General features: G+C 45.6%; 1 protein-coding gene across 4 annotated transcripts; it reads left to right on the top strand.

Moving 5' to 3' along the window:
• Positions 1–379: 379 nt before the first annotated feature.
• On the top strand, positions 380–26,065 carry LOC131404367 (neuroblastoma breakpoint family member 12-like). Of its 4 annotated transcripts, none has more exons than XM_058538949.1 (15): positions 380–588; positions 2,638–2,740; positions 4,012–4,226; positions 8,965–9,016; positions 9,838–10,004; positions 10,868–10,919; positions 11,708–11,883; positions 14,197–14,275; positions 14,849–15,063; positions 16,144–16,192; positions 16,823–17,037; positions 18,126–18,177; positions 19,002–19,177; positions 23,694–23,914; positions 25,650–26,065. In XM_058538949.1, the coding sequence occupies exons 1-14, from the start codon at positions 411–413 to the stop codon at positions 23,903–23,905; spliced, it is 1,941 nt and encodes a 646-aa protein (XP_058394932.1). In that variant the 5' UTR covers positions 380–410; the 3' UTR covers positions 23,906–23,914; positions 25,650–26,065. The 4 variants fall into 4 exon arrangements, with proteins under 4 accessions (XP_058394932.1, XP_058394933.1, XP_058394931.1 ...); XM_058538950.1 differs by having other exon boundaries at positions 9,835–10,004; positions 11,717–11,883; XM_058538948.1 differs by having other exon boundaries at positions 9,835–10,004.

Below are 26,065 nucleotides of genomic sequence, written 5' to 3'. Positions count from 1 at the left end.
GTGACGTTCAGAAGAGACCAGACATCCTTGTGTATCACCATGGCCTAGGCACTTGAAAGACAGGGGCTCCTAAGATTCCATGACACCTCCCACCTTCCAATTCTGTTATGGCAACTCCAGACCGTTACCTGGCACGCTGGGTCCTCCCTCCCTCACTCCTCTTGGAGTGTGAGCTACGGACAGTGCCTTCGGCTCTGAGCTCTGGCATCTTGATCCTTGTTTTGGGGGTTCCGGACTCTCAAGTATTGTGGGGTGTTGATCAAGTCGTTGCCAACAGTAAGTTAAGAATCCCTGTATCATCACCCCTCAGTCCTGATTAAATCTATTTGATTTCACTTGTTTTTAACCCGTTATGTGTTTGGGTTTCTTCTCCCCAGTCCCTGGCTCTACCTCTTCTGCCGCACGTCACCATGGCAGAATCTTTAGGCCCTTTGTCTGATCCGAGGGCTGAAAGTACCATGCTGGAAATCAACCAACAGCTTCAATCCCAGCTGGCACAAAGGAAACAGGACTTTAGAGACCTCAGAGAGAAATTTCTTGTATCTGAATCTACTGCCTACATCCTGGCCAACCAGCTGCAGAAATACAGTAAGTCCTACAGGGTCATGGTCACCAGAGTGATGAATGATCACTGTCTTCCCTCTAAGAAACTAAAAACTCTCCAGACCTTATCTTCCATTCTCTTGGGCAAAATAGCTTTCACTCAGACCAGGATCCAGGAAAGGTACAAGTGGGTATCTTAGTCTCAGTGTGCTGAGCATGGGAAAACTGAAGCACAAAGAGTTGAGGGGCTTTGCCAGGTTTGCAGTGAGGTGTAAGGTGGAATTAAACTTCAGATCCCGGTTACTGATCCCGGTGCAGGCACAGAACTGCCTGTTTCTCTCAGGAATAGGCTCAACTGTTGCTCTCAGCATCCTCTTTGTACTGAGCGAGATCCTGCGTCACTGTTGGCAGAAACGTCGAGGACTAATGAACTCCCTCAGTTCAGGCTTCTCTGAGGTCCCATTGGCAAAGCGCTGTGCTAGTTTCACTGGGAAAACGGGGTGATGGTACACGCTGGGGGAAGCAGGTGATGGTACCTGCCTTAAAGGAGCTTGAAGATGAGTCTGCTCCTCACTGAAACTGTACTATCCATGAGGGATGCCATCAAGACGGAGACTACGCTGCTGAGAGGGAAGCTGAGCTTCCTGAGCACAGGCTCTTCTTTCTGAGTCCGAGGAAGCCATTTTACCACTGTGGTGAGGTTGAGGGTGTTTCTGGGGAAATCAGAGAATCTGTACCACCCCCTCTGTCTCTCTCTGAGCTGGTGAACCTCTGGTGATGCAGGATGGCAGGCAGGTCCAGGTGATATTGAGGGTCTGGGACATGAGACATGTGGCCAAAGTGAGAATGAGGGTAAGTGGGGGAGGCCACCAGCCCCAGGACAATTTCAAGCCAGTGTTTGGGGCAGGGCCTTCCCTCCCGCAGTCAGATTTACGATTGGAAGCTCAATCACCCGTTCAGTAAGAGGGGGCTGTAGCGACGAAAGGAATCTTGAGAATGGGGGCCCGTGCAGAACAGAGTGATTAGAAGGAATCTTGACAACTCTGAGCCTGAATTGGTGGCATTTTCCAATAGACCATTGTGGGAGGGGTTAAGTTAAAATGACTGACAGAGAAAAGTAAAAAATTGAAGACTGCTATTTAAGCAAGTGACGAGACTAGCTTTTGAGAAAGGACAAACTAAGTTTTATTTACGTCTTTTTTTATAATCGTAACATAACTGAAGGAAACAAACTTTGAAGACGGTGAAGAAGCATGATGTCACCAGAGATGTTGGTATTGAGGTAACACAGTGCAGTGATAAAGAGCATGGAGACTGGGCCAGTCTTCTTGGGCTCAAATCCAAGTTGTGGATCTTTCTGTGCCTCAGTTTCCTCCTCTGTTAGTGTGGTGCTCTCATAGTACCTACTTTTTTGAGTGGTTGCAATGAATTACATGAGTTATTTCTCTAAAGCTCTTTAAACAGTTCTTCGCACAGAGTAAACACTATTTATGAGTTCTTGCTTCACTACTTTTAATTTAAAACAAACTTTATTAGTGTCTGTGCATGTTTCCTTCAGGGATTTACAGTCATGTGTCATATTGTACAGAACTGTATTCACATAAATGTTTTTCATCTTTAAGGTACTTGTGCTTGAAATTCTGAGCTCAGGGGAACCAACAGTCAGCAGTCCTAGGGGCCTTCCCAAGCACACGGGAAGCACTACTTCATGCCCCTGCTTAGTGTTTTACTCAAGAGACTGCAAGTCTAGGTCAAGTGGCCCATGACTCAGGGTCGGTCTCAGGGAATTGAATTCTGACCTTGCCAAATACCAGTTAATCTTGTCTGGTTACTTTTTCTGCCTTGGAACTTCTCTTTCCTCAGCTCTAAAATGGGGAGTAACCAAACGACATGCAGTTGGGAGGCTGAGGAATAAGATGTGGAAATCCCAGCAGAGAGCCTGGTGCTGGGGTTATGTCTCTCTCTGAGAGAGAGAGACAGAGAGAGAGAGAGAGACAGAGAGAGAGAGATGGACCCTGCCTCCTCCCTTGAAGGCAGTGACCACAGCAACATGGCCAGCTTTCCACTGAGGCGGGCATCTCTGTCTTTTCTCAGAGTGTGGAGAGTGCAAAGGCATCGTTGAGTCTGTGCTGGGAGAGAAGCTGCAGTTTGAGGAGGGGAAGCTGACAGAGGAGGCAGCCTTAGTTGAGAAGCTCAGGTAAGGAGAACTCTCTGCTGGGCAGCTGGTGGGAAGTTGTAGGAGTCTCTGAAGAAGGGCAAGGAGCAACTCTGGGCCAGGAGAAGGGCAGCAATTTTCATGACAGGCACATGCATACGGATATTTATAAAACAATTAGAGAACAATAATTGGTAAACGATGGACTCCAATTACTCAAGGCCTCCTTTACTCTTTTTTGAAAATAAAATTTATTGATGTGAAAAGCACGTAACATAAAGTTGACCAAATTTGAGTGAACCCTTCAGTGGCATTTAGTACATTCACGATGTTGTGCAATCACCACCTCACTTACCTTTAATCACAATCACCTCCTGACTGACTACAGCTTGTCATCCTTGCTTTCAGTAAAAAGCCGTCTTTCTGAAGATTTTGAGAAACCTCCATACTGTTTTCCGTAGTGGCTGCTCCAATTTACGTTCCCACTAACAGCATACGAGGGTTTCCTTTCCTCCACCTGCATGTTGCATCCAAAAAACAAAACAAAACAAAACAAAACAAAGAGACTCATAGACACGGGAAGAAACTGATGGTTACCAGAGGGGGGAGTGGGGGGTGGTGGTGGCAAAATGAGTGAAGAGGATTAAGAGGTAGAAACTTCCAGTTATGAAATAAGTAAGTCATGGGGATGGAATGTAGAGCATAGGAAATATAGTCCATAATACTCTCATAACTTTGTATGGTGACAGATGGTAACTAGACTTATCGTAGTGATCATTTCATAATGTATATAAATATCAAATCACTATGATATACACCTGAAGCAAATAGGATATTGTATGTCAAATATGCTCTGAGACATCTTTTTAAAAATGCTGTCTTGTTGACACTGTCCTTCTCATATTCTTTCCAATTAACACCAGCTGTGCCTGTCCACATTTCTGCGTCTGGTTCTGTGTCCACTCACTACATAAGGCACTGTGTGCATTTTTACATCGAAATGCACATAGCCATTCAGTAAGGAACTGAAGGGACATCTTTATAAAGCAGGTTTAGGGAGACATTTGGCTTTGCTTATAGAAGAACAAGATGAATGGGATGTCAAGGGATCTTACAGGAGCACTCTCTAATACAGAGGAAGCCTTTGTTTTACCATCTTCTTTCTCTTTGCCACAGGCAGGTCACCACACATACGCTCGAATTCTGCTTCGAGGGCTCCTTGGGGATATTCTCACGGAAACCTCCTTTAAAATTCCTGTAACCTATGGTTCAACTCCTTGCACTTTTAAATGTTCTCTTGTGTCCCCCCTTAGGAAATGTGATATCCTAATTCAAGGTCAGGCTCAAGAGCTGACCCAGTTACAGCAAAAGATACAGGAAGGCAGAAAAGTCTCTGTCGTACTCAATCAGTGTCTCCAAGACCTCCTCAGCCACAATGACCCTGCCAACTACCAGGGGCAGGGCTTCCGAGAGCAACTGGCTGAGGGACACAGGCTGGCAGAGCGCCTTGCCCAAAAGCTCAGCCCAGGTAAGGCAGTCACAGGCCCTGATTATATTGAGCTGTTCCAAGAGATTCCACTTACAAGGGAATTTTGTTTTTAACCAGCTGGTCTGGTTTCCATGTCACATTTGGAGTCACAACAGGACCAGGACTGGCAGGGTGGGAACAGTGAGGAGAAATGCCCGGGGTACAGGCCATTGTGGTCCAACTGTCTGCTTCTACCCCGAGGGGTGGTGAATTGCATTAATTGATTTTTGAATGTTGAACCATCTGCATACCTGGAATAAATCTTGCTGAGATGTGGTGTATAATTCTTTTTATACTTTGTTGGATTCAACTTGTCAAATTTTGTTGATGATTCTTGCACCTGTGTTCATGGGCCATATCGGCCTGTAGTTTTCCTTTCTGGAGTGTCTTTGTCTGGTTTTGGTAGTAGGTTAATGCTGACTTCATAGAATGTGTTAGGATGTATTCCTTCTGTTTCTATTTTCTGGAAGAGATTGTAGAGAATTGGGATAATTTCTTCCTTAAATGTTTCAGAGAATTCATCAGTGAATTTTTCTGGGCCTGGTGCTTTCTGTTTTGCAAGATTATTAATTATTGTTTCAATTTCTGTAGTAGATATAAGCCTATTGGGATTATCTATTTCTCCTTCTGTGAGTTTTGGTAGATTGTGTCTTTCAAGAAATGGATCTATTTTAAAATTTTAGGGCACAGAATTGTTCCTAATATTCCTTTATTATCCATTTGATGTCCATCCGATCAGTAGTGATGGTCCCTCTTTCATTTCTCATATTTGTAATTTGTATCTTCTCTCTCTTCTTCTTAGTTAATCTGGCTAGAGGTTCATCAATTTTGTTGGGCATTTCTAAGAATGTGCTTCGGGTTTTGTCAATTTTCTCTATTGATTTCTTGTTTTCAATTACATTGATTTCTGCTTTAATTTCATTACTTTTTTCTTCTGCTTACATTTAATTTTTTCTTCTTTGTCTTGTACCCTATGATGGAATGTTAGATTATTGATTTTAGATCCTTCTTCTTTTCTAATATATGCAATGCAATGCTATAAATTTCCCTCTAAGCGCTGCTTTTGCTGCATCGCACAAATCTTGATTATATTTCATTTTCATTTTGTTCAAAATATTTTTAAGTTGCTCTTGAGACCTCTTCTTTGACAAGTGTCAAGTATATTGCTTAATCTACAGGTATTTTGGAATGTTGTAGCTATCTTGTTGTTATCGATTACTAGTTTAATTCCATTGTGGCTTGAGAGCATATTTTGTATGTTTTCTATGTTCAATTTGTTAATGTGTGTTTTAATGGCCCAGCATGGCGCCGATTTTAGTGAATGTTCCATGTGGACTTGAGAAGACTGTGTGTTCTGCCCTTGTTTGATGAAGCATTCTATACGTGTCAATTCCATCCAGTTGGTTCATGGTGCTGTTAAGTTCAACTATATCCTTCCTGATTTTCTGCCTGCTGGATTTGCCTGTTTCTGACAGAGGGGTGTTGAAATCTCCTACTAGAGTACTGGATTCATCTATTTCTCCTTGCCATTCTCAGTTTTTGCCTCATTTATTTTGGCGCTCTTCTGCTAGGTGCATACACATTAAGAATTGTTATGTCTTCTTGGAGACCTGACCTCTTTTTTGTTAGGTAATACCCCTCTTTATCCCTGATCATTTTCATTACTCTGAAGTCCGCTTTGTCTGAAACTGATAGAGCTACTGCAGCTTGCTTTTGATCAGTGTTAGCATGGTATATCTTTCTCCATCCTTTTAATTTTATTAACCCTGTGTCTTTTTATTTACAGTGGATTTCTTATACACAACATATCATTAAGTCTTACGTTTTCCTCCACTCTGACGGTCTATCTTTTAGTTGGTGCATTTAGACCGCTGGCATTGAAGGTTGTTGTTGATATACTGGATTACTATCTACCATAGTTGTTACTGTTTTATATTCGTTGCTCTTTTGCTTGGTTTCTTTCTTTTTGTCTTCCACTCTTTTTCTGCCTTCTCTGGTTGTAAATAAGAGTTTTATGTGATTCCGTTTTTTTTGTCCTCTCTTGGCATGCCAATTACACCCCTATTTTTTTTTGTTTTTCATCTTTTTCGGTGGTTGCCCTGGAGTTTGTAGTATACATTTACAAATAATCCAAGCCCTCTTTCAAATACCAATATATGGCTTCCTGGGTAGTGCAAGTGCCTGATAACAGAGTATTCCCAATTCATTCCACCTGTCCATTATAGCGTTGCTGTCATTCATTTCGCTTATCCATAAGCTGTAATCACTGAGTACATTATGGCTACTATTATTTTGAACTGTTATCAGTTAGATCAATCAAGAACAAAACAAATAAACAATTTCATTTTAATTTGTTCCTTCTCTAATGATCTTCCTTTCTTTGTGTAGATCCCAGTTTCTGATTTATATCATTTCCCTTTGTTCTGAGGAATTTCTTTTAACATTTCTTGCAAGACAGTTCTACTGGTGATAAATTCCCTCAATTTCTGTTTGTCAAGGAAAGTCTGTATTTTTCCTTGGCTTTGAAGGGTAATTTACTGGATACAGGATTCTAGGTTGGAGGGTTTTCTTCTTACACTCCATTCTCTTCTTGCCTGAAGAGTGTCTGGAGTGAAGTCTGATGTAATTCTTATCCTTACTCTTCTGTAGGTAAGCTGTTCTTCCCTCTGGCTTCTTTAAAATTTTTCTTTTTGTCTTTCATTTTCTACATTTTGAATATGATGTTCTTTCCTAGGTGTGTATTTTTTTGATATGTCCCTGCTTAGTATTCTCTGAGCTTCCTGGATCTGTGGTTTGGTGTCTATAATTAATTTTGGAAAATTCTCAGTTATTATTGCTTCAAATACTTCTTCTGTTTTCCCTCTGGTATTCCTATTACACATATGTTACACCTTTGGTAATTGTCCCACAGTTATTGGATATTCTGTTCTTTTTCATTCTTTTTCCCCTTTGTGTTTCTGTTTGAGACATTTCTATTGCTGTTTCTTCAAGCTCGCAGATTCTTTCCTCAGCCATGTCCAGTCTATTGTTGAACCTCTCAAAGGCACTCTTCATTTCTGTCCCAGTGTTTTCATTTCTAGCATTTCGTTTGAACTGTTTCTTAGGGTTTCCGTCTTCCTACTTACATTACCCATATATTCTTGCATGCTGTCTACTTTTCCCATTACAGCCCTTAGCATATGAATCACAGTTGTTTAAAATTCTTGGCCTGATAATTCCACCATGTCTGCCATATCTGAGTCTGGTTCTGATGCTCGCTCTGTTGAGTCAAACAGTTTTTGTTTTTTTTTTTTGTCTTATAGTATGTCTTTTAATGTTTTGTTGAAAGCCAAACATGATGTACTGGTTAAAAGGATTTGAGGTATGTAGGCCTTGGTGTGAGGTTTTATCTTTATCTGGCTAGGGGTTAGGCTAGGGTTACTGTTTGCTGTAGCTGTAGGTGTCAGAGGCTTAAATGTCCTCTGGCATTCTTGTTTTTGTCTCCTCTGTTGTCTTGAGTTTCCCTAGAGATTTCTGCTTAAATGAGGTTTGAGACTTGCAGTTCTTTCCATTGTATTCCGCTGTTATCATATAGGACCCCTACTGATGTGGTGGTAAGGTGTGCGAGTGTGTGTATAAACATTCTACAGTCCTATGATTAGGTCTCAGTCTTTTAGTCTGCCTGTGTCCCTGTGCTGTGACATTCCCAAGGCTTCTCAGAGTTCTCGCTCCTGTCCCCCTAGGTGAACAAGGAAGGCTAGAGGGGGCTGGAATTGGGTATTCTCCTTCCCCCAGGTCAGTTAGGATCTGGTAGCATCCCAGTTGGTTAGGCTCTGGTAAAATAGTTTCTTTGAGAGCAGGCCTTGTCAAGAAAAACAAAATGCTCTGGATGTTTTTCAAGATGGCTACTTTCCTCTTACCCTGCCGGAAGCCTGAGGAGATTTTTCTCTGGTCTTCACTTTGAGGAACTGGTAGGGCTCTTGGAAATAAAACTCTCCAGAAATGTGGGGGCTCTCCTAAGACTGGGTCCCCCTGATGCTTTGAACTTCAAACTTCTCCACACTGAGCCTCCAGCAATTAGTCAACTACATGTTGCGTTTTCGTACTCTGGTACTGGCTCCTGCCTAGGTTTCTGCTCCAATAAGTTGTAATTCTCTGTATTCGTCTAGCCTGCCTGTATTTCCAGCTTTGGGGGCAGTGGTTTGCCCTCTGACCTTCATTCTCTGGTGGATCTAAGAAGAGTGGTAGATTTTCAGTTTGTTCAGCCTTTTTCTTGTGAGGACAGGAGTGATGACTTCAAAGATCCTTACACGCTGGTACAGAAATTGGAAGTCTCCTCAGACGTCTTAAGGGGAGAGCGAGAGGATTGTTTATTGTCTCCTTAGAGAAAGTTCCCATGGTGCCTGGGAGCGAGCCTTATGTCAAGATGGATGATACAGTCATTGAAGACCAGAGGGAAGCTGGACAAGTATATGGTGATCTTGAGAAGAAAAGATATTTCTAACATTGTTTCCTATTTCAGGTAGAGCGTGCCATGATGGTGATACACCAGATCAGGGAAACTGTGTCTGATAGATCATAAAAAAAGCCAGGGCATTTATTTAGTACAAATAAGAGACCTTTCAGTACAATTCTCTCAGTGTATGCTGAAATCATACATAGGTAATTATAGGTTCATGCCCAGACATGCCACTGTGTTTATAATGGGTGTCATGGAACTATTTAATGCCTGACTGGACATTTCTGAATTTGTTTGCAGAAAATCATGGAGCTGAGGAGGATGAAGAAGAAAAGGCGTCCCTAGACCCCAGGTAACGATGAATGATCAGGGCCTGGAAGAGGATGGGTAAAATACGAGGATGGTCCCCAAATGAAGAGAACAAGAGGTCAAAAGTAGCCACACGTTTCAAATGCAAAAGTAACACAAACTGCTGGTTGAATGATTACATTCACTCAACCGGTAAAGAAAGAGCCTTCTAAAAAGGTTGTCCATTATCTTCGTGATACTTGTCAGTCTTACCTAAGGGAAATGAACCAGACTGGGGAAATGTTTTGTCCTGACAGAATCCATCTGTTCTCTGCTCTATGGCTAAACTCAGGATGAGATGCAAATCTGCTTTCTGCATGGTGGGCCTTAGATTGTTGGCAGGGATTTCATAGCAAGAAACATAACTAGACAAAAAAAATCGTGTCATGTCTTGATGTAGAAAGAAAGGGATCTAGAAGGTACAAGATGTCTGGGAGTCAGTAATTCCCCAGGAGCCTTTACTCACTGGGCCTCTGTAAAAAAAGAGGAACAAAACTTAGGCTTTGGAATTGTAGGAACAGTTGTGGTTCTCATCGTATGCTGTGTGTCATGACTGTACCATAGAGGAGAGCTGAGTCTCCTTCCTCATCAACTTGTTGTCTGGACAGTGCAGTGAGCATCTGCTCCTCTCTCTCCCACTGCCATGGCAGCCTCATCTAGTTCCAGTCATAGAAGGATTGTCATCTTCTTGCTGTTTCAAGGGATGCCCTCTTTACCTTCTGTGACCTCGCCCTTAGTCTTCCGATCAGATCCAGTTGTGAAGTGGTGGTGTCCAATCCTTCCTCGTTTAATATTCTGTTATCTTTGTGCCTCTGGGCTGAGCAGGGAGCTACAGGAGAAGGAGGAAGTGGATGATGTGCGTCAGGACTCATTGGAGGAACAGTGTGTGACTCTTTCCACTCACCGAGACTTGTCTCACCCCTGCCAAACTCCAGATAGTACCCCCATCCCGGCTGAGGAGTATGAAGTCTGCTCTGCTCTTGATGTAGCCAGTGAGTACTCTCTTGTAAAGAGGACAAAGCTCCAAATGGTCTCCCAGGTAGCCTTCATATTCTGTGTGCTCACACCTCTGTCCAGGTACAGAGACGTCTCTTTGCCAGCAGGCCCTAGACCCCTCTTGGTTTGCATCAGAATCTGAGATTCAGTTTTAAGCACAGACATCTGGTGGGTCAAGTAGCTCTACTGCATCCGAAGTCCCAGGCCAAATCCCTGTCACCCCTTTCCCATGGTTGCTCAACTCCAAGCTGCAGTCTTGCTCTCCTCCAACTTAACTTGTCCTCAATAAGGAGCCATCGAAGTCCCTCTTGAATGATATATAAACGCCTCTGGAGTGTGTCTGGAATTTTTCCTGAATGCATGACATCGACACTCATACCCTCCACCACTTTGAATGGCAAGAATCCTGCTCTCTGGGTAGCACCAAAGATTCTTTCCTATTTGTGGGTGAATAAATTCCATCCAGAAGTCTAGTCTCAGTGTATAATTTCATCCACACCGACACAAACTGGGACATCTAGTGGAGTGAGAGCTGAATCTTGCAGCAACATCACCAGAAAGTGACTAGATGAGCTCCTCATGGCCTCTGGAAGAATATGTTTAACTCTTTGCCCAGACTTAGGGCAGACACCATTGTGATATTGATCTCCTAGGTAGGAAACAGTCTGCCCCATGACTCAGGAAAGGAAACCTGGTCACTTTTCAGAAGACACAACCTGAGGCCTCCAGGAATATTCTCAGAATATACTCTTCTCATACTGACAATACTTATGTCCCCGTGTTGAGATAGGCCGCTGGGTTGCTAATGTGTCAAGAGACAACTTTTTATTCTGACCGGCCCTGTCTGAATTTTTTGCAGAAACTCAAAAGGATCAGAAGGATGAGGAAAGAGAAGGGTCAACAGCCCCCAGGTAACTCTGATAATCATGGCTGTGAATGTAATGGTGACTGCTGAAGCTTTCCACCTCAGGGCAAAGCAGAAAGTGCCAAGTTTTCCCACTTCATCAAATGAGTCAATCACGAATTGCCCTTTTTCAGAATGCTGTCTGTTAACTTGGGAGTTCTCCTATTGGGGTTTCCACTTTGTCTTAAGTTCTCAAGTTGGGTAACCTAGAATCAGTTGGACACCTCAATTGCAGGGATTCCTTGCATTCAAGGAGACCACCTGCCCTCTCTTGCTTGTGGAGAAGCAAGATAAGATGCATATCTGCATTCTGCACATTTGGCCTATTTCTTTGCAAGGATGTCATCACATGAACTATAACTAGACAAGAAAGTGTATGTCGGGTTACAATATTGAGACAAAGAGGCCTAGAAGGCACAAGATCTCTGGGAGTCAACAATGCCCCAGGAGCCTCTACTCACTGGGCCTCTGTAAGAAAAGGAGAACAAAATTTATGCTTTGGAGTTGTAGGAACTGAATGGTTCTCAATGTGTGCTGTGTTTCATGACTGAGGAGTCTCCGTCCTCCTCAACTTGTTGTCTGGACAGTGCAGTGAACATCTGCTCCTCTCTCTCCCACCACCGTGGGAGCCTCACCTACTTCCAGTCACAGAAGTGTTGTTATCGTCTTCCTATTTCAAAGGATGCCCTCTTTACCTGCTGGGACCTTGCCCTTAGTCTTCCAATCAGAACGAGTTGGGGCACTGTGGTGACCAATCCTTCCTCGTTTAATATTCTGTTATCTTTGTGCCTCTAGGCTCAGCAGGGAACTACAGGAGAAGGAGGAAGGGAATGATGTGCGTCAGGACTCATTGGATGAACAGTGTTTGACTCTTTCCACTCAGCGAGACTTGTCTGACTCCTGCCATTCCCCAGACAGTACTCTTATCCCGTCTGAGGAGCATGAAGTCTGCTCTGCTTTTGATGTAGCCAGTGAGTACTCTCTTGTAAAGGGGACAAATCTCCAAATGGCCTCCGAGGTAGCCTTCATATTCCGTGTGTTCACACCTCTGTCCTGGTACAGAGATGTCTCTTTGCCAGCAGGCCCTGAAGACCCTCTTTGGTTTGAATCAGAATCTAAGAGTCAATGGTAAGCACAGACATCACGTGGGTCAAGCAGCCTTACACCCATCCGAGTCCCAGGCCACGTTATGGTCATCCCAGGCCCTAGTGACAAGTACGTGTCGTTGAACACCAGGCAAACCAGAGTGTGGAGATTGAAGAGATCATAACACACTTCCAGCCACCACTGATGCATGTGCACAACAGGGGTCACATGAGCTGCTTCTTTTAAGATGGGACCTCTGATCTCTCCTGTCATTTTCTTATTAATTGTGTTTCTGAACTGAGCATTAATGACTGTCCCAGTAAAGTTGTAGTCTTGCCTATATCTTTGGAGAAATTGTTATAATGGTTCCTCAGCTCTGAACTCCAGACTCTCTCACTTATAAGGTTTCTTGTCCTTGCTAAACAGTCTTCTGAGTACCAAAAGAAAGATATCTCTGTCTTTCCATGTCTGGAGTTTTCCCTGAAAAGAAAGCATGGACCCTGGTGCTCCTCCCTCTATGAATCACCGAGGATCCTGTCCTCTTGAAAGCACCAAATGTGCTTTCCTACTTGGGGTGTATAGATTCCATCCACCAGTCTAGTCTCAGTGTATATTCCCATCTATCTCACCAAGAGCTAGGGTGTCTGTTGGGACATAGCTGACTCTTTCAGCAACACCTATTGAAGGCTGATTACATGTTCCCTGTGATCTTTGGTGAAAAAAGACATGTTTCACTGTTTGCTCAACTCAGGGTAGAGGACATGGTGATGATGATCTACTAGGTTTGGGTCAGTTCACTTGATGGTTCAAGAAGACAAGCCCGACCACTTCTCAAAAGGCCCAACTTGAGGCTTCCTACAGTGTTAGAAGACCCTGGCTTTTGCTAGACAGTATTTATCTCCCCATGCTTGTATAGTTTCAGGAAGGGAGAGATGTCTCTGTCCTATTCAATCGGCACTTTATGGACCTACTCACCCCAATGACCCAGACAACTACGAGGGACAGACCTTGTAAGAGCAACTGGCTGAGGGATGCAGGCCGGCATAGGGCCTTGCCCACAAGCTCAGCCCTGGTAAGGCCGCCACAGGCCCTGGTTGCACTGAGCCCCTCCAAGGTCCTCAGCTCACAAGAGATTCTATACAATCACTTGTAATGTTTAGCCAGCCGTCCTGGTTTTTACCATTCCTGGCACATTCGGGGCCAGGAGAGGACCAGGACTGCCTGAGTGGTAGGACAGAGGAGAAATGCACAAGGTGGAGGTCATAGTGTTCCAACCACCTGCTTCCTCTCTGATGGACCGTGGCCTTTGTGGCAGGAGGCAGCATCCACCCAGTGTTAGAGCACAGAAAGGAAGACATGATGGGAGGTGGTTTGTTAGAGTGAAAAGAGTCCTGAGCTCAGTGTGGATGTTCTCAGGCTCCAGCCTGAGTGTTTTCTTTACAAACGGTGGGCTAACACGGTGATTGATTTTTACTTTGATGTCTGTCTCTTCATCTGTAAAATGAATCAAATAATCTATTCATGGTAGCTGCAGTGATCAACTGTGGGAGTATTTACAAATGCACTTCAGAAAAAAGAAAGCCTCGCAGTGCGTGGGGTTGGATAAGGTACCTGGTATAGTAGAACTCGGTGGTGGGAAAGTTGGTTTATACTGAAACATCCCACATACAGAGAATTTACCCCGATAGCATAGCAGAAGCCATCTTGGAGGTGCCCAGGAAGTCCTTGGATGTATGGAGGGACTTGGGACAGGGTTGTTTATACTCTTGTAAGAGAAGGGAGGAGATTCTGTATGAGAGCTGTGATGGGACACAGAGTGACTGAGCCTAGGAAGCAGCTTTGTGGCAAGGAGGAGGATACACATGGAGGAGGCTGCAGGTGGAGAAGTCCAGAGTGCAGCTGGTCTAGTATATGGTGATCTGTGGAACAAAAGACATTTTTCACTTTTTCCCCAATTGTAGGCAGAGCGTGCCATGATGGTGATCAAGCAGATGAAAGACACTTATCTGATGGATCATAAAACCAAGCCAAGCCATTTCTTTAAAGACAAAAATGAAAACTTTCAGTGAAATTCTCTCAGTGTATCCTGAAATCATCCATAGTAATTATGTCTCCCCACCCAGAAAGGCCCCTGTGTCTGTAACGGGTGATGTGGAACTACTTCATGTCTGACTAGACATTTCTGAATTGGTTTGCAGAAAATCGTGAAGCCGAGGAGGATGCAGAAGAGAAAGAACCACCGTCCAAAATGAATGATCAGAGGAGGGAAAAGGACAGGTAAAGTATGGAAGTGGTCCTAGAAAGAACAAAGAGGGCAAAGGAGGCCACATTCGTGACTCAAGGGTCAACAAAACCTGCTGATTGCACTCATTTCATTCCCTCAACCAGCAATGATATAGCTCTTTAAACAAGGCTGTGTATTCTCTTTCTGGCACTTGTAGAGTTAGGCTGAACCAAGGTGAACTGACTACTCTCCTGGATTTCCTGTGCTCACGGATACCACCTGTCCTCTCATGGATATTTGGTTAAAAGGCAGGGTGAGAGTCATACCTGCTTTCTGCAGAGTTCATCTTAGGTCGTTGGCAAGTATTTCACAACAAAGGAGGTAGCTAGACCACAAACAATCATATTCTGTTAAATATTGAGAGAAGGCGGCCTAGAAGGCGGCCTCAGGTGTTCGTATTCCCTGGTTGCTGATATAGCATTCAAAACCATTTATGCATTTGCCAAACAGTACCAGAATTCTGTTTTGAAGGCAATTGGGGGATATTCTCATAGAAACCTCTGTGGAGGTCCTCATAACCTATCACTCAATTCCAATGATCAATTTTCCCTTCTAACCCACCGTAGGGAATTCGATTTTCTAATTCGAGTTCAGGCACGAGAGCTGAGCCAGTTACGCCAGAAGATAGGGGAAGGGAGAGACTTCGCTATCCTGCTAAATCAGCACCTCAAGGACCTCCTCACCCACGGTGACCTTGACAACTCCCAGGGGCAAGGCTTCCAAGAGCAGTTGGCTGAGGGACGCAGGCTGTCAGAGGGCCTTATCAGCAAACTCAGCCAAGGTAAGGCGGCCACAGGCCCTGATTGCACTGAGCCCTTCCAAGGTCCCTGGCTCACAAGAGACTCCACACCTCCCCTCATAGTGTTTTTACCAGCTGTCCTGGTCTCAATGTCATATTTGGGACCATGACAGGACCGGGACTGCCTGAGTGGTAGGACAGAGGAGAAATGCACAAGGTGGAGGTCATAGTGTTCCAACCATCTGCTTCCTCCCTGATGGACCGTGGCCTTTGTGGCAGGAGGCAGCATCCACCCAGTGTTAGAGCACAGAAAGGAGGACATGATAAGAGGCAGCTTGTTAGAGTGAAAAGAGGCCTGAGCTCAGCGTGGACGTTCCCAGGCTCCAGCCTGAGTGTTGTCTTTACTAACAGTGGGCGAGTGATGGATTTATCCTTCCTGGATTCTGGTTTCTTCATCTAGAGCATGGTTAAAAACTATGTTGCTTGGTAGCTGTAGGATTCCAATAGCGAATGTTTATGAGTGTACTTTCCAAAGGATAAAATCACCCACTGGAGTTGATTTAAGTACTTGATATGGTAGAAGCTGGTAGTGGGATGTTGGTTTACACTAGAATACTTAGCACTTAACATGGAGAGAATTTTCCCTGGTAAACAGCAGAAGCAGACGTGGCAGTCCCCAGGAAGTACCGAGTTATATGAGACTCGTGGGACAGCATTGTTTTTCTTCTCCTTAGAGAAAGGAGGAGGTTCTATATGAAAACCGTGATGAGACACAGAGTTACTGGACTTGGGGACCAGCTTTGTGGCAGGAGTGGGGATACAGCGGGAGAAGCCCAGAGGGTAGCTGGAGAAGTATCTCTTGATCTGGGTAGCAAAATAAAGTTTTAACTCTTTGCCCAAGTCAACACAGATATGCCCTTCTGGGATCCATCAGTTCAGGGCCACTTTGCCTGATCGATCAGAATACCATGACAGGCCGTTTCTTTAAAGACAAAATATGACACCTTCCTGAACTCACGTGTAGATAATTTATGCCTCCATGCCCAGATGGGCCCCTGCGTTTATAATGGATGAAGTGGAAGTAACTAATGTCTAAATGGACATTTATGAATTTGTTTGCAGAAAACCATGAAGATAAGGATGAAGAACAACTAGAATCACTGACCCCCAGGTAACAACGAATGATCAGAGGAGGTAATGTGCAAGTAAAATATAGAGAGGGTTCTGGAATGAACAGGCCCAGAGGTCCAATGTAGCCACTTTTCTGATGCAAGGGAGACCAGAAGTTGCTGACTGTACTGGTCTCACTCACTCCACCCGTCTGGATTGTCCATATTCTTTGCAGCATGTGTAGTCTGTCACACTCAAAGTGAAGTAACCAGGCCTAGAGATTTCCTGCCCTTTCAGAGATGACTTCTTCTCTGCTGTATGGTTAAAACCCAGAGTAAGATACATATCTGCTTTCTGCACGTTGGCCTTAGCTTGTTGGCAGGTATTTCATTACAAGGAAAGTAACCAGACAAAATAAAATTCATATTCTGTCTCAACATTTAGAGAAGCAATCCTAGAAGTGACAAGATCTCTTGGGGTCTAGAATGTCTCAGGAGCATGTTTTTAATGGGTCACTGTATGTAAAATGCAAACAAACCAAAAAAAGCAAAAACGGGGTTCACCAAAAATGAGCAGATTTACACTTGGACGGCCTTTTGGCGCTATTCTCGCGGAACTCTCTCTCAAACCCCTTATCATCTATCGTTACCCCCGTTTCCACTCTGAAGATTTCTCTTCTCTCCCACGATAGGAAATACCGTTTCCTAATTCATGATCACGCACGAAAGCTGACCCAGATACGCCAGCAATTACGGGAAGGAAGAGAGGTGTCTATCCTACTGAATCAGCACCTCAAGGACCTCCTCACCCACGGTGACCTTGACAACTCCCAGGGGCAGGGCTTCCGAGAGCAACTGGCTGAGGGACGCAGGCTGGCAGAGCGCCTTGTCTGCAAGCTTAGCCCAGGTAAGGCGGCCACAGGCCCTGATTGCACTGAGCCCCTCCAACGTCCCCGGCTCACAAGAGCCTCCTCCCCTCCCCAGTAGTGTTTTTACCAGCTGCCCTGCTTTCCACATCGCACTTGGGGCCATGACAGGACCACGACTGGCTGGGTGGGAGCAGAGAGGAGAAATGCACAGGGGGAGGTCATTGTGTTCCAAATATCTGCTTCCTCTCTGATGGACCGTGGCCTTTGGGGCAGGAGGCAGCATCCACCCAGTGTTAGAGCACCAAAAGGGGGACGTGACAGGAGGCAGCTCGTCAGAGTGAAAAGAGTCCTGGACTGAGCATGAGTTCCTCAGGCTTTTGCCTGAGCACTGGCTTTTATAACTATAGGCAAGTGATTGATTTATCCTACCTGGATTTCTGCCCCCTCGTCTGTAAAATGGGTCAAAAAAAGTGTTGCGTGGTAGCTGTAACTATGAAAGGAGGGACTGCTCATGAATGTACTTCATAAAAAGATAAAAGTCCTAACTGTTGGGGTTTTGTTTAGTTAGAATAGTAGAATCTGGTGGTAGATACATTGAGTCATACTAGAACACTTTCCATAAAGAGAATTTTCCCCTCTTACGCTGTGAAAGCCAACTTGGAGGTCCCCGTGAAGTCCCGGGCTGTATGGAGGGGTGCGGCAGAGGGTGTTTTTATCCTCCTTTTAGAGAATGGAGTAGGATCTGTGTGAGAGTTGTAAGGGGACATAGAGCCGCTGGGTCTGGGAACTTGCTCTGTGGAAGGAGTGAGGATATAACTAGAGAATGCCAGAGGGAAACTGTACAAGAACCCAATGATCTGGAGACAAAAGATCTTTGGCCAATTAAACTTAGAGTATGCCATGATGGGGATCCACCAGATCAGGGACATTTTGCCCGATGGGTCAGTAATTCATCCCAGGCCATTCCTTCAAAGTCCAACACGGGGCTTTCAGAACAATTCTCTCAGTGCGTCCTGACCTCATACACAGATAATTGCTGTCCATGCCCAGACAAGCCTTTGTGTGTGTAATAGGTGAAGGGGCACTATTTCATTTCTGTCTGGATGTTTCTGAATTTTGTTTGCAGAAACCCAGGAGGATGATGAAGATGAAGAAGAACAAGAATCGCTGACCCCCAGGTAACAATGAATGATCAGTGGCTAATAAGCAAGGGCAAAATATGGGGAGAATACCTGAAAGAAGAGACCACGAGGTCCGAATAGCCCCGGATTTCACATGCCTGTGTGAACCAACACTGCTGATGTTGCTGATTTCATTCACTCAAGCAGTGATGGCGCAGCCCTTTGAACAAGGTTGTCTATTGTCTTTGTGGTGCTTGTAGAGTCAGTCTGACAAGGGGAACCAAGCAGTCTCAGGGGGATTTCTTGCCCTTAAAGAAATCCCTTGCTCTCTCTTGGAAAGCTAAAAACAATGATGAGATGCATATCTGCTTTCTCAACTGTTGGCCTTAGGTCCTTGATAGGTATAGCACAGCGAGAAAGGAATATACAAAAAAAAAAAAAAAAAATCGTAACATGTCACAAAATTGATAGAAAGTGGCCTGGAAGGCACAAGATCTCTGAGAGTCCACAGAGCCTTAGAAGCCTGTCTTCACTGGGCTGCCGTATGTAAATTCAACAATATTTATTCACCAAGTTGAAGCCATTGTAAGGGTTCTCCTTGTGTGATGTGTGTGATGAGTATACCTTACAGGGAGAGTGCAGTCTCCATCACCATCTCATTGTCTGGCCAGTGCACTGAGCACTTTCTCCTTGCTCTTTCTCTCTCTCTGTCCTGCTCCAGGGCAGCCAGGCTTTGCCCCAGTCAGAGGAGGATAGCCTCCTTCCTCCTTTTTGAAGGGATACCATTGGACCCTACCCTTAAGCCTCCAATCAGGACCAGTTGGTATACTGTGGTGTCTAATCCCTCTTAATCTAATCTTCTGTCTTCCCTATCTCACCAGTCTGGAGAGGGAGCTGCAGGAGAAGGAGCACGTGAAGGAAGTCCCTCAAGATCCATTGGGTAAACAGTATTTGACTCCTTCCAGTCGTCGTGATCTGTCTAGCTCCGGAGAAGCCCTCAGAAGCACCGCCTGCGTGTTTAATGAGACTAAAGTCAGCTTGGCTCTGGATGCAGCCAGTGAGTACTCCCATTAGAAAGCAGAGAAATCAAGTGGTCTCCCAGTTAGCCTCCATATTTTTTGTGCTCACTGCTGCTTGCCAGGTAGAGAGATATCATTTCTGCAGTCTCTTGGGCAGAGTTTTAAGTACAGATGTCAGGGGGACCGGGAGCTTTGATGTCACCCTAGCGCCTAGTCATGTCTGTCTCAGCTTGTCCCCCATTGGCATCTGCAAGCCATTGTTCCCTAGGCAGGAGAGAGAAGGGGTCATGACCACCTCACAGCCACCACTACAGCAGGTGCACAGCAGGCATTTGTCAGACCTCTTTCTTCGACATGGGGCACCTCATCTCTCCTGCAGTGTTCTTGCTAATTGCATTTCCTGAGCAGTGTCTTCCACTCTTGTCTGGCCATCCACACGTGCTAACAGTTTTGCTCAATTATTTTGGAGGTCTGTTACCATGATTTTGGGTTCAAAGCAGATTCTCTACTTCCTCTGGGGTGACTATGTCCCTCTGAAGATTTAAAAATGAGACCCTGAACGCCACATCCTGCCTGTGCCCATTAGTTTCAATGAAGCCAAAGCTCTGGCTCTGGTTTCCCATCCTCCATAAATCGCCATGGTTTTCATCCTTTGTGCAGCCCCGGTGACTTCTTTCATGTGTGGGTTATAGTTTCAATCACGAGTCTAGTGTCAGTGTGCTAATCTCACAGAAACCATCATCAACCAGCATGCCTGATAGGGCCCTGGCCTAATTTATGAGCAAAGCAGAACGTGAGGCCAGAAGACCGAAGGACTACAAAGGCAGCAGGAGGAGTTTGCACAAGTAGAGTTGGAACGTGTTGAGAAGAGGACTTCTAGGTGATAAGACTGTTGAGACGTTTGATAGTGTGGAGATGGCAGAATCAGAGAAGTGGAAGGAGATTGGTGAATCCAGGCATCAACGATGAGGGTCTCGCAGAGTGTGTCGTCAGGAGTCTAAACGGCAACACAATCCCAAATGACATTTTTAAGAAACAGTTAAAACGCTCTTTGGTGGGAATGAGGATGTGTAGAGGGGAGGAGAAAGGGGAGCCTACAACAGTGTGGAGGAGGCCCTGGGGGCCATGACCATGCTTTAGGCTTAGGCAGAGTGGCCTGAGGTGGTTTGAAGTCTTTGGTCAGCCCTCTTTCTGAGAGTATGTTTTCATTTCACAGTAGAAATATAAACGTATTTGATTAGGGAGTACTGCCCAGACCCCACTGAGGGGTGTGTAATATAAGGATTGTGCACTGTATTACCTCCCTGAAGAGCCACAAGGTCTGATTCTGTAGCACTTCTGGCCCCTAAGTTTCCAATAAGGGACTCAGACTTGTACTACCTTACTTACAGCTGCTAGTACCTCCCCTCAAGTGGCAAAAGAATGCATACATATGTGTATGTGTGTGTGTGTGTGTCTGTGGGTGGGTGGGTGGAGGGCAGTTGAAACTTATAGACAAGGGAGGTCAAAAGGCGCTAGTACTTGGCAAAAATTTCTTAAGGTGGTCCTTGGTCTACAGTTTCCCAACTCCCTTTCTACTGGAACCTGAAGCCTTGAGACCATACTTCTTCCCATCTTCTTATATTCTTGTGGGTAGACATCAACAACTCTTTCTCCCCCATCTCCTGAGTCCTCTCTAGAAACTTCTCTGCAGGCTACTGGGCTAAGGTTAATAGCAACAGAATAATAGGCATGACCTCGTCTGCCCATCCAAGGCCCTCTGGACTCCAGTAGGTGATTGTCCACTTCAGGGACCCTGTAGTCTGGGCACCTGCCATCTCAGCCTCCCCAGGGACACACAGAATGGTGACGTCTCCTTCAAATACATGAAGTCTGCCTTTGTTTCCTGGGTCACTGGGTGGTGTCCCTGACAGGCAGAGACATCTGAAATGGGTGGTCTGAGAGAGCTTAGCAAAGGAAAACTCGGATTGGTCCTACTGAAACCGCTTCTTGTTTCAGCTCCTACTCAGGAGGCCTGTCAGCAAGGGCCTTTCAGCGGAAACTTGAGTTTCCAAAGGACAGAGTTGCAAACTGCACAAGCACAGCTGGAGCCAAGCACCGGGGTGACCAATTATCTGCGACTGCAGCTGAGCCAGTTCCATGGCGGTGATGACAAAGCCAGGCTTGGCCTTCTCTCCGCCATCTGGAATTTTGCAGCCAACACTGACTCTGGAAACCAAGGGCCGCTCTTCCAACATAAGAAACAAAAGGGGAATAGGAAGCTCTAGTCCACGTCTTGGTCGTCGCAGGGTTGCGTGTGGAGGTGGCAATGGGGCCTCTCCCATGCTCGCTTCGGGTCAGGTTGAAATCCGTGATGAGGTAGAGTGAGGTGGGTGAGAGCCTTGGATTTAGGACAGCTCTGCCCCAGGTCCTGGGTTTGCAACTTATTGGCTGTTTACCTTGGCCAAGTTATTTATCTTCCTGGGTGTTTACATCTGAATTCCCTTATCTGAACCCCCTGAAAATTATGTCTGTATTCCATGGTTCTTGGGAGTATTAAGGACACCATTTCCAGAGTGTCCGATTCAATAAAAATTGCTTGCTAGGAGCTATGAGGATATCACGTCTAACCCTGTATCTTTCTGGTGCTTTAACCCTTACAAAATGATGTCCCGTGCATTGTTCCGTCTGATGTAGAGCAGTTCTGATGGTCTCCACTCTCTCTGGACCCCATCTTCCCTTGCTTTCTCAGAAAGGCACGTTTGCCCATTTTTCCCTCTCCTCTCACGATCCATCATCAGGCCAATTTTGCCCTATTAGGTGCCGTCAGTAACAATGTGTTAGGCACATTCAGTCATGGTGGAAACAGTGGCACACAGCTCAGTCTCCTGCTTATTCTTCGGTCTTTCCCCCTTTTTGAAAACAAAGGGCCACCTTCATCTGTAAAGTGCACGAATCAGTGTCTTTTAGGATACTCCGTTTAATTCGTGCTCTCCACTCATCTGGAAGACCATGTCCTCTGTTTTCTTCTCATCAGGATCCATTCCTGCTCAGGTTTTCTTAACACTGAGCTTTCCAACCCTGACATCCATTTCTTCTGGGTCGTGTTCCTCCTTACCCTCCACCACTCTCGGTATCTCCTCCTGGAGCCTGGGGCTGCCTGGCACTCATCCGTCAGGCAATGATCTCAGCTGAGGAGCGAGGAGAGACCCAAGTGGAGGTGAGGCAACAAGAGGCACCCCTGTTGCTTATGGAGAGGTCTCACAGAAAGTGCTCAGTGAGTGGCAGGGGAGGCGTAGCCCTGACAAGTGCCATCAGACCTTGGGGTATTTAGTTGTCTTCTCCTCCCTCTAGTCTCTCTTGTACTTCCCTTGGCTTCCCCCAATCCCAGCTAAGACTCAGCCTTACTGGCTCAGGCTCTCGCTTTCCTGCTCACTTTCCACAGAGGCCTGAGCAGGAAAGCAAGCTCCATACCAGATATTTTGGCCAGGGATAGTTTCTTCGCCTGTTCGGGCTGCTGTAACAAAAATATCTCAGACCCAGTGACGTATGCAGAACAGAAATTTATTTCTCAGAGTTCTGGAGGCCGAAAAGTCCAAAATCAAGGCTCTGGCACATTCGATGGCTGGTGAGAGCCCCCTTCCTGGTTCACAGAGGCCGTCTTCTCGCTCTGTCCTCACATGGCGGCAAGAGCAAGGGAGCTCTGTGGGGTCTCTTTTATAAGGACACTAATCCCATTCATGAGGGATCTGCCTCCCAAAGGCCCCACCTCCAAACACCATCACGTTGGGGATTAGGTTTCTATATATGAATCTGGGGGAACACAACCTATCATTCTCTCACACATACTGTTAATGCTCTTTGTTGTATCCTCACTCTCCTCCTCCTGGAATTCTTCCCTGGTGTTTCACAGGTCATCTGTTGCTCACCACAGCTTTTCTCCTTCTTCTTGTATTTCCAATTTTTTTTCAATTTCAACTGACCAGAATAGTAATTAGAATGTTATATTCAATGTCTCCAAATCCCTATTTATTCATTAGTTCAATTAGATAAATAAATACTTATACGTATTTGTATTTATATTATATATCATATACGTGATGTGTATTTGGTGTGTACATCATATATAGGGTACACATATGAAATATATATTTATGCAAGGTTTGTAAATTCCCCTCTTTCACTTCCCCAGTTTTCTTCTCTCGTAAGTTTTTCCTTCAACTCTGGTTTTGTGTGATCTCTACAATCTCTTCCCTCCCAATAGGACAACCTCTGTCCATGTGATTTCCTTGACTTTGTCTTCTCTGCTGAGGCACTGTTTGTCTTTATCAATTCTATTTTTCTAGATTTTATTTGGCAACTGGGAGCATGTTTGCCTCCTGGCAATCTTATCAATACTGGGTAGTTTAAGAAAGATCAACAACAAAGAAAATATCAAAGAGTCTGTCTGGACTTTCAGATGGCCGTTCTTGTTCCAGCCACTTTCCTTATTCAATGTCCCTCTTGGGTGGAGGAGTAAATCACAGTAAGATCAGGAATAACAGTGGATCCTATTGGCTGTGGTTTTGTTTTCAGAGCTGGGTTTGACTGCTACTCTCAGAATGAAGAACCCTCCCTCAGAACCTCTGAAGGGTGATGCTCTTGAGGGCTCGGCTGCCAACAAGCATGGGTGTCAAGTCATCGGCCACGGTAACACCTCAAGCGTCATGAAACAGAGGATTCTCCAAAGAAAAGCACGGCTCAGCAAATGGAGACTAGCGTGCAGATTCCCTGGCCTTCAAGCTTAGGGTCCAGAGGTAATCACATCTGTGGTTCTTAGATGCACTTATTCCTGCTTGCTCTCTATCTAAGGTTATAGTTCAATCTCCCACTCTTTTTCTCTTCTTTGTGTGTTCAGCCCAACAACTGATGCTACCTCTGTCTGGTCTTACCTCTGTTTTCCATGGCGGCTGCCACTCTGCCAGGCCCTTCCATCTCTATCTCCTGTTTGCAGTCTGAACTCTGCTGTGTTCCCACTGCTACAGTCCTGATATTCACTCTCGCCTTTCCTCTTAGCCACGGGGAAGCCTGTCCCCATGGTCCTCCTCATCACAAGAGCATCATTTAGCCACTGATCACATTGCACTCTGTCTGAAATCACACACTCTCTTGGCTTCTTGGCCTTCCCTTCCCAGCTTCCCCAACTCCACTGCCTGTTTCTTCTGGGAACATTGTCTTAATGCATCACTTGCACACGGGTCCTCCTCCTGGGCCTCTTTTAGGGAACCCGACCTAGGACAACCCTTAACCCGGGACTTCTCCATGTCAATAAGAAGTGTTAAAACTGAGGAGAGAGAGCCCCATTAAAAAACCTAAATGAGAACCTGGGTCACTGGTGGGAGTGCTGGACTGGCCTGGAGTGAGGTTTCTCATCAGCCCCAGATGTGCAGGCCTGTGCTCATCTGCATGGGGCTTCCAGGGACTCAGTGTCCCCACCTCAGGACCTCACTGGAGCTGGCATTATTACCGCCATGTAACAAGCACAGGTGAAATGTAATTTAAAATGAATGCCTTGACCTCACACCTCGAGATTCTCATTTAAATGGTCTGGGGTGGGTTTTGGGCTTCAGTATTTTTAAAAAGCTCCCCAGTGACTCTCTACACAGCGAGAGATGAGAGGAGCCATTTGTCTCCTATGATCTCAGGTTCCACATAGAAATGTCCCAAACGTTTCACCACTTCCTTGAAATGGCTGAGTATCCATCAGCCGCTGATAGAATTTGTAGAGCCAAGGTGACCCAGCCAAGGTGACCTACCTGTTGACACCTGCAGCTTGGAGCCTTTCCTCTCACATTCCCCCAAATGTGTGGAAAGGGCCTGAGGCCTGGGTTCTAGTCCTAGGGTTGTCAGTAACAGGTCACATGGCTTTGGTGAGTCCTTAGCCCCTTGGCACCGCAGCTGCTCTTCTGTGAAAGGTGGAACTGGGTTTGGATCTATTCTGAGGTTCCTGTAGGCTCTCCCATTCCAGGACTCTTCCCATAGCCTGCCCCTCATCCTCAGAGGACTGGGACATAGAGAAAAAGAGGGTGTGTTTCTCTACCAATGGTCCTCCCCTTCCGACAGCAGTCTGTTTCTGAATGTGCGTGATGGAGGCTGAGAACGTTCCTCCCGGGGAGGTGTGAGAAGCCATCACTTTGCTCCAGAGGAAGGGGATTCAGGAGTGAAGCGGCTGCTGAGGAAAGGGTGGTAGGGATCTGGCTAAGGCTCTGCAGCAGCTCTGAGCTGGGATGTCACCAGCCTCCTGGTGAGGTGAGGACAGGGGTCCCTAGCTCCTGCACCACAGACTGGATGGAAGTTTAGGGAGGTTTTTCTTCTAACTTGTGGATCTCACTTTCCCCTTCAGCCAGCCTGCAGCTCCCCGCTTCAGCTCTTCCTCCCAATAGGAGCTCAGCTTGCTCTTGGCCTCTGTCACCAGGTAGCCATCCCTGCAGGCTCAGCTATCAGCAGGACCTGACAAGGACTCACACTGACCTTTTTTCCTCTCTCTCTCAGATACCAAGTACTTGTGGAACGAAGAAAAGAAGAAACCCCATTATGAAAAGTCGCTTTTCCACTTGATGAAAAAAATATAAACCAGCAAATCAAGTTAAAGCCCCCAAGAAAACTCTAGAGGGTCCTTGGCTTAGAATGAACCTCACAACCAGACACCACTCTCCAAGATTTTTACTCCAACAGCCTGGTTTGATGGGAGACATCCCAGCCCTTCAGCCTCCAATTGTGATAAATCGCTAAGGAGACCAATGCCTAGATCCACACACAGTTCTGAGAGACCTTAACGCTTGCTCCTCTCAATTCCCGTGCTGTCCCTAACCGGAATCGGGAACAACTGGAAAAAGACAACATGGCAAACCGGATATTCTTTGCCACCAGCAGGGCTGTGCTAGGAGCAGACAGCGTTAACCATGCAG

The sequence above is a fragment of the Diceros bicornis genome, chromosome 4 (genome assembly GCF_020826845.1).
Source record: "Diceros bicornis minor isolate mBicDic1 chromosome 4, mDicBic1.mat.cur, whole genome shotgun sequence".
NCBI lineage: Eukaryota > Metazoa > Chordata > Mammalia > Perissodactyla > Rhinocerotidae > Diceros > Diceros bicornis.
The sequence above is the reverse complement of the archived record's forward strand: the minus strand, read 5'-3'. Positions and strand labels throughout refer to the sequence as shown.

Bases quoted from the DNA above. Each gene is read 5' to 3' on its own strand.
- LOC131404367 (XM_058538948.1), top strand. From the start codon at position 411: ATGGCAGAATCTTTAGGCCCTTTGTCTGATCCGAGGGCTGAAAGTACC. The intron at 10,920-11,707 runs GTAACTCTGATA...TTGTGCCTCTAG, and splicing joins GAAGGGTCAACAGCCCCCAG to GCTCAGCAGGGAACTACAGG. The intron at 18,178-19,001 runs GTAACAATGAAT...CTATCTCACCAG, and splicing joins CAAGAATCGCTGACCCCCAG to TCTGGAGAGGGAGCTGCAGG.